This window comes from Chenopodium album, chromosome 6, assembly GCF_948465745.1.
Source record: "Chenopodium album chromosome 6, dcCheAlbu1.1, whole genome shotgun sequence".
Classification (NCBI taxonomy): Eukaryota; Viridiplantae; Streptophyta; class Magnoliopsida; order Caryophyllales; family Amaranthaceae; genus Chenopodium; species Chenopodium album.
Window position 1 is genome coordinate 1,725,835 of NC_137839.1, and position 13,111 is coordinate 1,738,945.

General features: G+C 31.8%; 1 protein-coding gene across 1 annotated transcript; it reads left to right on the top strand.

Annotated features, from left to right (window-relative positions):
* Positions 1-8,162: 8,162 nt before the first annotated feature.
* Positions 8,163-11,969, top strand: LOC145634225 (RNA exonuclease 4-like). The gene is made up of 7 exons (XM_081685650.1): positions 8,163-8,283; positions 9,210-9,361; positions 9,494-9,621; positions 9,726-9,946; positions 10,131-10,337; positions 11,146-11,226; positions 11,317-11,969. Exons 1-7 carry the CDS (start codon positions 8,246-8,248, stop codon positions 11,561-11,563), a joined length of 1,074 nt encoding a protein of 357 aa, XP_081541776.1. The 5' UTR covers positions 8,163-8,245; the 3' UTR covers positions 11,564-11,969.
* Positions 11,970-13,111: the final 1,142 nt, after the last annotated feature.

Below are 13,111 nucleotides of genomic sequence, written 5' to 3' on the forward strand. Positions count from 1 at the left end.
TTACTTTCTTATCAGCTGTTCGATATGCATATGATTCAAATATATTATATTCGTACTTCCAAGAGTATGGGCAGCAGTACTTTGCAAGTAGTATACTACATGATCAATGACCTTATTTAAACCACATGAATGCAAGAATGAAGTTGGGAAACCAGATCTGTGGAAGAGTATAGAGGGCCATTACTTAATGAGTTAGTATTAAAAAGATCTAATAAACATCAATTCTGATTTTGTATGTGCATTACAAGGAGTGAACTCAAAAAACACTCTAAAGAACAACTGAACTACTCATAAGACAATGAATAATTTTTGAACAATTTTTTGAACGTTTATAAGTGTAATTGTGAGTTAAACTATACTTTAGTTTGACCCTTTCGAATATTATTTGAGCTACGTACCTTCAGATCATGACATTTAAATGTCATTACTAGAAGGGCTTATTCTCTCCGGCTTAATTTGAGTCCAGTTCAGCTCAGCTCCAATCAGTTCAGTTCAGTTCAGTTCAGTTCCTAATTTCCTTCGCTCATAAACAATTCAATTCAGTTCACTTCACCTCAATTCAGTAAATCAGAATATGCCCTTATTTGTGGTGAAAATTTTATTATCTTTCACCTTTTGTCCCTCTGTTTTTGTTTTACTCATTCATAAGGCTATATTGGAAGACTTGTGAGAAAACAAGGTATAAGCTAGATAATAGCGTACCTATCTTTATTACGTAGTACATTGATTCAATTTTCCACCCCATCAACAAGTCAATAACCCAACAAAGCTATACTTCGTATATGTTATGTTTGTGACATGTGACTTTCTTTTGGGCCAATTTTCAAAACCCTCTCTATGTAAACTCTCCAACGGTCCAACCTAGCTAAAACTCCGTATAAAGTATTATACTACCTCCGTTAATTTTTATGTGCAACTTTGGAATATTTTATATCTCACAAATAATACCCCAAAATTGCACATAAAAATTAATAGAGGTAGTACAATTCTGCAATATTAAAAGAACTTGTAACCAAATATTATGCAATATAAAAAAAAACTTATAAATGCAGCTAAACTGTTGTCAGTGAAATTTAGGAGAGCCTATTATGTACACCCAGGTGTACCATACACTCGGGGTCATTTTTTCATTCAATCAACAAATGAGTAAAAATATTATTTGCTTATTTGTTGATTAAATGAGTAAATAACCTTGGGTGTACATAACAAATTCTAAAAACCTAGTCTCCACATATATGTGTCAATGTGTGTATACAAGGTTAGAAAGTAGGAAAAATTGCTCCCATTAATCTGAACTTTGCCTCATCCGCCGAAAATAATCCCAACTTTCGTTTATTATCTATTGCACCGAACTTTGGGGGGTATTAATTTTCGTTGCACCCAACAAGTCATCCAACCTGATGTAGCAGGTTACCTAGACACGTGTCAACACGTGATAGGTCCAAAAAAAATAAAAAAAAGAAAAAATAAATAAAAACAAAAATTAAAAAAAAAATAAAAATAACTCCCAAACCCAGCCACCACCCCCCATTCCCGGAAAACACTGCATCACCACCCCACCCCGCCGGAAATTCGCGCCCATCCCCGAAAACTCCTCCCCCGCTGCCGAAAACCGCCGCCCAGCCACCCCTTCCCTTCCCCCACCCCCGAAAACCCCTCCCCGGCAGCCCAACCACCTCCTAAACCCCTTCCCCACCCCCGAAACCCCCTTTCCCAACAGCCCCAATCCTTACCCCTTCGACAATCAGCCACGAAATCGGCCACAAACGGCCGAAATCGGCCGGTGTAGGGTATTCAGCCCCAACCTCGGCCAATTTCGGCCATTTGTGGCCAATCTACGTGGTCGATTTCAGGGAGGGGGTTGCGTTGTGGCCACTTTTGGTGCCCAATTTTGGTGAGGAAACGGCCGGTTAGGCCTTTGATGGGTTTTCCGGTAGTAATGGCTAGGAAGGGAGTGCGCCGGTGGTGGTAGTAGTGTGGTGAGCAGGGCATTTGTCGATGGTGGTGGTGTGGTGGTGGAGGTGCGGCAGCTGGGTTAGTTTTAGGATTTTTTTTATTTTTTTATTTTCTCTATTTTTTTTCAACCAATTACATATTGACACGTGTGCAAAAAAAAATAATTCAGAAATGTTTACCCGATTGACCGGTTGCAAGTCATTTGGGTGCAACGAAAATTAATACCCCCAAAGTTTGGTGCAATAGATAATAAACGAAAGTTGGGATTATTTTCGACAGATGAGGCAAAGTTCAGATTAATGGGAGCAATTTTTCCTAGAAAGTATTGTTTACAAGGCAACTTGCCTAAAATATTGAGGAATTATATAAGATATATGACCATGATAGGTGTTGACTGAGTGATACACAGAGCCTTGCTTTGTCTCCTATAAATAATGCATGATGTACTGTGTCAAGGGTTTGATAGATACTAATGTAAAGCAACTTATAGCATCTCTTAAATAAACTTTCATTGTATTTCCAACTCCAAAATGGGGTCCATTAAACATTATTTGTGACATGATAATATTAATAATTCACTATTGTATAGTTTTAATATTAATCTTTATTACTTATATTATATTCTTGTGTCAAATTAAAGCTGTCTCAAAGCATATTAAACATTATGAAAGCATATGTATGTTTTTGTTTGAAGTAACTTAGCATGCATGGATCATCTCTTCAATTTAAGTAGTACATTACTACATTTAACTAAGATGTTACTATTTATGTCAATAAAAAAAATTAATAACAAGTTGAAGAAAAATATTTTTATAAAAATTAGTTTATTTATTTAGTTATTGGGACACGTGTAAGCACCCTAATATAGAGAATCCTTGTCCACTTTTCACTCGGGATCTCTACTTTTAAGTTTTAACAAATTAGATTGCATTGATTTTGAACTTTCAATGCAAGTTCCTACAAATTAAAAAAGGGTACAAAAATACAAAGTAGGCCAAAAAATAATACTTCGAAGTAATAGTAATGGCTCACATACTATTCTGATCCTATGCTTACCATATTTGAGCTAGCATTCTTCAGCAGTTTCTTTCTTTCTTTTTTTTTTTGACAAAAAGCTGTTTCTTTCTTTCTAAGTAAACTTTTAATTGTGCTTAATTCAAGTTCTTTTGAGAAAATGTGTGCTTGAACTTCAGCTTTCTCTAACAATCTTATACGTGTTACATGAGCTATATGTTTGATTTGGCCATGTATTGTTTTAACTTTTTACGGTGTTCATCTACTCCATAATAGATTATTTGAAAAAATAAAAGAAATGATCGAAGGTTTTGATATTGCTCTTCTTTCTCGGAACAAATTTAATTGAATGATCTGACATTAATAATATACTTATATGTATACTTCCCTCAAATCATTTTTAGGAACAATATTTCCACTGTTCATAAACATTAATATGACATGAACCATTTCATTATAAGATCAGAAATGTGAAAAGTATTATTTTTTTTTGGTTACTTTAAAATAGTATACATGACTTTGAATTCACGATTGTAGGAGTACATGCATGGTTTGTTAGCATGACTAACTTGAATTGGATTATATATTGGAATCTACATGTTTAACAAAGAAAAGTGCTTCCAGGCTTACCTATGTTAGGTATTCAAAATAACATGTTACTTTCTAAATTTAAAAATTAAATACATTGATCGCATTTGGTGTTAAAATTGGTAGCAATATAATGCACCTCATATCAGCACGATAATCACTTTCAAATTTACATACGATATCACAGTTTTTAGCTTTTGCACAAATACTAGCTCCTCGTAAGGCTGTAAATGCTTTGGTTTGCTCTTAGATAAAACTTGACAACAATTTAGGAATTTCAACAAAAAAAGTGACAACTAAATTGGGATGCAAGGATTAGGTACACCTATATAATTAACAAGTTGGTTTATTTTATGAGCTCCAATCTTCTGGTTAGTATACACAGGAAAATGATCTTCTTGGTGTTTCTAATTAATTATATATTAATCTGATTTATTTAAACAATTGGCATCTTTCTATTTAGAGAAACATAATATTAATCAGATCGATGACCTTATCGATAAACCAAAGGTCGAACCATGTATGTCAGGCATCTCATATGTAGTGATTTGATTTCAATAGTTCAATGTACTTCAATATGAAGTGCTCAATTTATAATAGTACGTAAATAATTAATGAAACTATTTAACCACTCTAAATGAAAAACTATATAGTATATACTAGGTGTGTTTAATTAAGGAACTCTTATCCTTAAGTCCTTAACATTCACTCCCATTTTGGTCAAACTTGTTTGTGATCACCTTCAATATAAATATTCTTCGTTGTTAACTATATTGTTACTTTTATACATTAGTACGGAATAACAAGGTTGTAATAACATGTAAGATCTTTTATTTTTGGACAGAGGTTATTAGACCTTAGATATCATAGATATTGATACTACGTAATTAGGTATAATTAGTTAAGTAGACAGAGAATATGAAATAGACAGATCGAGGATAATATGTATAGGCATGTGAGATACGAAAGGTCGACGTGTATAGCAAGCAAAGCCAGCTATACACTTCTCTCTCCTAGCAAGCTACAACTCATCCCCCATCTCCCCAGCTCACCATAACTTACTGCAGCCTTACTATTACTATATACGCCACAAAAGTGCAACAAAACCTACAATTCCATAACCCTTTTTCCCAAAATAATATGCTACATTTAATTAAACAATACGTATCAAAATTAAATTCCTCCATGTTATTGTTACGTGATCTATTTCTATTTTCTTAATGTATAAAATTATTCTCCAAATTTTGTTTCATATACCTTTTCAACTTGTAAAATAGATTATCATTTAATCTTTAATAATTATTTCATTACCTTTTTGAGATTCATTACACACCATGACACCAATGTATGGTGCATCACTACACGTACATTTTACCTTATTTAGTAATAAGGTAATTATAAATTAAAAAAGAGTTAACTTGTTATAGTTGAAATTAAAGTTGTTTAAAGAGGAATCTTTTCTTAACCTAAGCTAATTAATTATTCCCTTTAATTTCGCAAGTATTACTATAGATTCGATCAGTTTAATTATAGAACTTGAATCATACCATGCACAACTAATAATTCAGAGCAAATTTAAGTGTATGTGATTCCATAAAAGCAAAGAAGGTGATTTAATTATCGAGATAAGTTTGTAAGATTCAAATCTCGACCCCTTGATGTATACTTCAATCTGGCTCGATCATAATGCATAGATTAATTAGATGGAGCAACTTAAAAAAAAGTAAAGTTAATTTTTTTTTTAATAGAAGTAAAGTTAAAATAGAATAGTAGTAACTAGCTTAATTACTACAACGGACCTCCATTTCCCAAAGTTATTCACAATTATTGTTTCATTCGATGCAAAAAAGCAAGACAATTTGAGAGAAAGTGTTAATGTGGTTATTGTGTTGAACCATTTCCTAACAACACATGTATGTGCCCCACACTAATAACAAAATGAAGAAAAATAACATTTCGATCACAAGACTAAGGGGACGTGTACTCCTCTTATTGTCATATAGTCTGATTTTGGGAGGAAAATTCCTTAATTGGACATGGATTGTGAACCACCTAGATTCTTATGTGTTTGACATGTTATCAGAGTCAGGTTTGTGACTGAAATCTATGATGACTTAAGTACATTGGGCCATATTAAATAAGTCAATGTGACTATGTGAGGGGGAGTGTGAACATACCCTCTATGCCTCTATCTCCTACCCAAAAAATAATGCGGAGTACCACGGAGGCAATTTAAAACTTAGGAATTGTTTTTAGCTTTAAAAGATAAAACTAATTTAACCTTAATGACAAGAAATTAAAAAGAATAGTGGTAAGGCTATAACAGTAATATTGTGTCAATTGCAATTAATAAAAAACTAGGATGTGTAAGAAAATAAATTTTTGTTAAATAGCTTAAATTTGTTTCAAAATAAATATAGTTATAAGAAATTGATTTTTCATAAATTTTTATTATACATAATTTTATTTTTTTGCACAAATTTTTGCATAAATAATTGTAAAAATAAAATCAATTAAACTATACATTAAAGTATGGAGAAAGTACATTTATTTTAATTTTATTTTTTGTGAGAAGAGTTACTTAAAAAAAAATAAAAAAAATAAGGAACAAAAATTGGATTATATAGTTTGAAAATTGAAAGAGTACATTTTTTTTTTTTATCAAACTTTCTTTAGATCCTTATCTACCGACTTCAACTCCACAAATGAAAGAGAATTATATAGCTCAACAAATGAATGAGCGAGGAAATAAAAGCCGCAATAATACACACCCTTTTTTTTTTTTTTTGGTTGTATGTGTTTCAAACATAATCTTGCATATTCAAAGGGAATCTAGTCAAAATTTGACCATCCCTTTTCAAAAAATAAAATAAAATAAAATAATAAATAAATGAATAAAAATTAGAGTCAAAATATGGGCTTTCGAAGGAATCAATAAGATCCATAAAGTTTAGCGAACATATAGATTCCCATTCCCTTCAATGCACTCCACATTCTTACAACCGTGTTTTAGTGCTATACACTTCAAAAAGGCTAACTTGCTTAGTTGCTTTGAGGTGAAGATAATACTACTAATAACAAAACATGTAATATCATCGTACTCGTACCCTCTAGTTAATCCAGTTTTATTAGGAGATGATGATAAAATTCAAAAAATAATAATGGTCTCTCATATCATGGCATATATGAATAAATGGTAATTATGAGGCGAAAATAATTCTACATACAATTAACAAAACCACAAATCTTGTGGTTCCAAAGTTCCAATGGTAAAGCAAATCGCTTATAACACTATAATATATTCCAAATCCACTAGAATGTTGATACGTATGCACGAGGCTACTTTTGACCATCTTTGAGAACCAAGAAAGCATCCTCTTTTTATTTATCATTGCATATTTACACATAAGCAATATTAACCTGTGTGGGATATTAGTACATGATAAATCTATAATGACAAAGCCCGTTCGAATATATGAGGCATATTCGAGACCAAAAGTTGTATAATGAGATCACCAACCAGCTCAGGTAGCATATTGCCACAAAAAAGAGCTAGAACTCGCGGTCAAATATTGACACCATACTCTTAAGCACAATGAAATTAAACCTAAATAACCATGCTGGGACCGTAATTAGTGGGCATATAATCACTTAAGAAGCCTTGATTAGAGCTTGTAAAAGTGGGGACAAGTTAAAAGCTAAGGTATCATTAGAAATTATAGAGAATATTGTCAATAGAATGGAAGTCACAAAGCCATATATACGTGCATGTTAAAGCTATGGAACCATAGCATGGACCATATATTCATTTCTCTTTGACTTTGGGTATCTTTCAAAGTTTAAAAAATTATCTCTTGAGGCCCACCTCAGTCAAATGGCATACTATAGGCTGACATTCTCTGAGCATTATAGTCTGATTCATGAATGACTCTAATAACTCTCGTTGGTACAAACATTTTAATACCAACACAGTAATATGAATGTTGATACGAAAGATATTTTGCCATTATAGGTATTAATAAAGAAGTATTTTGGTATCAAGCTAATACTATATTTTAATACCAATGAGTATTATCAGAGTTATTAATGACTCAAGTTATTAGAAGTAGAGAATTACTCGACATTCCTCATGCTGATAGCTCCCTCCCTCTCTTTCACCATGACTTACAAATGGTAGGACATATTGTAACTGATACACGGCAAATTAAAACCAATGAAAAAGAGATACGCTGACATAATATGGTAGTAGTAGATTATAGATTCTTTGGTTTCTTAATTGATAGTAACTTGAAATATGAAATAATAATAACCTCGGAAGTTTTTGGACTCTTGAAGTGTTATTGTTGGCTTTATAACCATTACATGCAAGATGTAACACATTCATTTTAGCCAGCTTTGATTAAGCTGCAAGATTGATCGACAAAAAGAAGGATAGTGAGGAATATAAACGTACCTATTCAAATGCACTGATCATTTTATTGCATGCGAACAAAAGTCGGTCCATGATGATATTATCCTTAAGGAATCTCAGATTTTTATCTTCCTTTTTTTGCTGCCTTTCAACTCATATAAATTTTGAGCTTTGTAATCCCTCATCCCTCAATCTTTTCTTACATTATTGTTATTGTTTACGCTCACACATCAAGAGCGCGAGCATTGAACTCCCTCCGACCCACAACGAACCACCATGGACTACAGATCAATTGAGTCTTCTGAATCCTCAAGGCATTTTTCTACTCTATACATTCTCTATCATAAAATGTTTGCATATTTGTTAAACTTGTTGCATATTTCTATACATGATGATTTTATGTTTCATATTTATTGCATGTAAATTAAATATCGATGCATAGTTGTATTATCAATGTCAAGTAGAGGGTATAAACGTTACATTACATCTATTTTCTAATTACAACCCTCTAATCTATGATTTGATCAAACAAGTTTGCTTGACCAACTATTAGTAACCTAATTAATTAGTACATATAATTGTGGGTTCCATGGAGTTAAAAGTAGGAATAACAAAATATTATCTCCTAATAAGCTTTGGAACTTAATTATAAAAAACAATTTCAGGAAAAAAGAATGAAATGTTTACAAAATCCCCTACTTCCTTTCTTAAGAAACCCTAGACATGATATATATCTCCTCTCTTGTTCGTCGTCCCTATGATTTTGAGCTCATCTCAACTCTCCTCGCGATATGACTTGGAAGAAATTAATCCAATGTCTTCTTTAGTCTTCTCTATAATAAACTCATGGAAAGTACTTTTTCTTTCTCCCTTCTTCTACTAGGTATTTTGGTCACTTGCAAAGTCTTCTATTGCTAATCCTTTTTTTTTTTTTTTTTTTTTTTTTTTTTTGTGTGTGTGTGTGTGTGTTCTAGTTTCACATATAATTATACAGAGTTATGATTGTAAGAGATAATGAACATCGATCATAATACTTTTACATATTATTATCTCTAAAATTGACTTCGACAGTTCTTTATTAAAGTCAACTTTTAATCGAGTATTATATTACTGAATTGAAATTATCAATTATCTCAGCTCATCAGAATTACATTGGTATTATATAATAATATAATTTCATATAGTAGCTTATCATCTTATCTTGAAATGTTATCTAACATTAAAGCTTTATGTAATGCAGAAACAAATGTGCTGCATGCTATAGACAATTTAACAGAAAGGAACATTTGGTGGATCACATGAGGACCTCCTTTCACTCTGTTCATGAACCTATGTGTGGTGTTTGCAAAAAGCGTTGTCGATCCTTCGAATCATTAAGAGAACATCTTATTGGTAGGTTAATTTATATCTAATAATATAGTTACTATCTGTGTTTCATATTATCTGCAACATCTACTAAAAACAGTTATATCATTATCTTTCTATCTCCATTTAACACTCACGAAACAAATTTTGTCTATATAGGACCATTACCAAAGGTGGAATGCGCAAAGATCTTTAGTAGCCGAGGATGCAACATATGCTTGACCATTTTAGATAGCCCTTACACCCTCAGAATGCATCGAGGAGCATGTCAACTCTCTCGCCCAAATGTAACGACTTTATATTAGCTTGGAAAAACAAATGTAACATATTAATAGTATTTCCATTGATAAAAACTTTGTAAATTAAAACCTATGCCCTTTTTTATACGCAGGGACTAATTTCTAGCATGGCAAACATGAAAATATGTGACAATATGAAGATTGATTATGGTCGAGAAAGAAGTCCTAACGTAGTTGCGCTTGCATGCAAAATGGTAGGAGGTGGTAATGACGGAACACTTGATATTTGTGCTAGGGTTTGCCTAACTGATGAATATGATAACATTTTGTTTCAAACATATGTTAAGCCTCATATTCCAGTGACTAACTATAGGTAACTTTAATTTTCGACATAAATTTCTCTACTGCTCCCTCCGTTTCATAATTAGAAGTCTATTTCTCTTTATGATGTGAGTAATAGATGTTTGAAATAGGGTTCTAATTATGAAACGGAGGGAGTATCTTTATTTAAACTATTTTATATGCCGACTCATTCACTTATTGTATTTCGTGTGTAGATTTGAAACCACGGGTATCAGACCGGATCACTTGAGGGATGCAATGCCATTGAAGCAGGTTCAAAGAAAAATTCAAGATTTCTTATGCAATGGAGAGCCGGTGTGGAAAATTCGATCAAGAGGAGGAAAGGCTAGGGTTCTTGTTGGCCATGGACTAGATCATGACCTTGAGTGCCTAGGAATGGAATATCCCGCATTGATGATTAGGTATGATGAACTACTTTCTCCAATCTCCATTTCTAAGTATTTGCATGATCAATTGACTATATTTGTCAATGCACTACTTTGACTTTTTTTTTTTTTTTTTTTTTTTGAGACAATTAATATCTTTACTTATGCTTTATTAAAATTATATTTTGAAAATATATATTGAGATTAGTTAATTCAATGACAATTAAAATCATGAAATTTATTATACTTTTTATACATTATCATTAGTGCTAAAATATGATCAAAGTTAGTATAAGAAGAGTATAAAAAGTCAATAAACGGAGGAAGTATATTGATAATGCATTATCACATACAAATAAATGAGTTCATAACTAATTACAGTCATTTGATGGTTTGATTTGATTGTATATAAGTACTCAATATCTCTCTTAAATCAAATTTAGATAATATTTGTTGGTTGGGAATGGTAGAATTATATTGAGGAAAGTACAAGGTTGTTACACAAGGGAGATTGTGAGGGTCCTTGGGGTTTTAAATTTCTTGCAAGGAAACTTAATTGTAGATTTGTTCTATCTAGCTAGCAAGCTAAGTAAGTGATGTATATACTATAAAATGATTTATTTTTTTTATTTTTTTTTTTTTTAAAAAAACCTTTCTTCTTCAGTAAAATAGATATACTTTCTACGTTTTTTTTTACTTGCAATGCTTTGACTTTTACAATATTCATACTCTACTTTGACTAGCTCTAATAATTTATTGAATGATGACAATAAAAATAATAAGTACCATAAGCTTCAAAATGCATGCATATACTAATGTGGTATATTATATTTTTGGTCAACAGGGATACCTCAAAATATCCTCCTTTGATGAAAACAAGCAAGCTCAGCAATTCACTTAGATATCTAACACAAGCATATTTAGGGCAAGTACCTCTTAACTAAGTATACGGTTCTTTATATATTTTGTTAGTAAACTCGCTCTTTCATATTTACTGATAATATTTATGTTACAGTTACGAAATCCAGATGGGTGTCCAAGATCCTTATGAAGATTGTGTTGCTACAATGAAACTCTACATGAGAATGAGGTCTCAAAATCACAAGGCGGAATATTATCCATTAGCTAGTGACCCACAAAATCGTAACAGCTTTGCACAATGGAGGGAAGCTGAACTTGAGAAAATGACTCCAGATGAACTATTAGCAATATCAAGGTCTGATTACTATTGCTGGTGCTTAGACTTGAAGGGATATATGTGAAGCAACAAAGTTTTTCGCCATCATTCGTGTTTTTTACAACAAGAATGAATGGAGGAGGGTATAGTGATATACTGGTATAGAGGACTAGCATATTCGTCCCATAATAATTGACACAATTAAACTTGAAACACGTGTGAATGCACAGGCATATAAAAACATGTCTAATCATATCTTTAATTAGTAGAGTTTTTGTTTTATACGTTAACCTAAGCTAGCTTAGCTTTTATATTTGGCTAATTAATTAACTAAATAATTTGTAGGGTATAATGGACCTACATGGCATTGCTGTCTACCAATGGGATGCCATAACGCCTACCTTAACAGCCAATAGTGTTTTTCCATGTGGCATTGACAATGCATGTCCACGTGGAATCGACATTTAATTTATGCACTTACGTCTTATACATACTTTGATTATTATTTAATTTAACTTCGATCTTTATGTTATGGAAGTTCCAATCTTTTGGCCCGACCTGCCCCTTCCCATGGGAGAATTTAGCCTTGATGTTGTTCTTGTCTTTAAAACAAAAATTAAATGTGCCGACTTATTATGAAATAATGTAACAACTCACATACGTAATCTGTAATACTTTTCTTGTTTTGCAATTGATGCATTTTTTACAGTAGACATACACACTATAACAAAGATAGTGTAAGAAGTTTTAATACTACGTATAATCAATCATGTTATGACCTTTAACCATAACATGTAAAGTAAAAGGTAGAGTTGGCCCCACTTAAATTGAGGACAACATAGTAATTTTACATGTAAAATTTAACTAAAATAAATTCATCCATTGTGAATCATTCTTGGAAAAAAAAATGTATCAATTGAAAAATAGAAGTATACTTTATATTTTACTTGACATATTAGCTTTATAGGTTTACAATGCAGCCATAATGTAACATAAAATTTTATATTTGGTGTCCCATCAACATAATGTGGTAATAAAAAGTTTAGTTATCAAAGAAGATATTCCACGAGTTATCTTGATCATTATACATCTTCAGATTGTCAAATGAGATAATTAATAAGATCACAAATGCACCAAATTAAAGTGGTCAATCAATATATATCTTGTATAAAAGCTAATTAAAGCAAATTAATGAAAATAAGTCAACATGAAAGTAGCCTCAAAACCAAAACAAAGATTATCTTGTGTTTGACTATGTTCAAAAAGTGATCAATCATGCAGGTGATTTTTCAAACAAGGATGAGATTATTAATGCACTAATCAAGAAAGCAACTGTTAAATCATGAGTATTAGATTTTGGGAGGATTTGGGGGGTCAATTAAATTGCTACAATTACAAATTACACAAGTGTAATTTCAATTTCTTCATTAATGTTAAAGATGAAGATCAATTTAGGTTGGAGAGCACAAGATATGTGGGCTATAAATTGAATCCACAATTTTGTAACTTTATCATAAAAATGAGGTGTACCCATGTGTTTTAAAGCAAAGATCCTCTTAATGATGTCATAGTCTCCATCACACAACATCTTAATTTGTTGATGAATAAATATATATGGAAGAATTAATTAAGC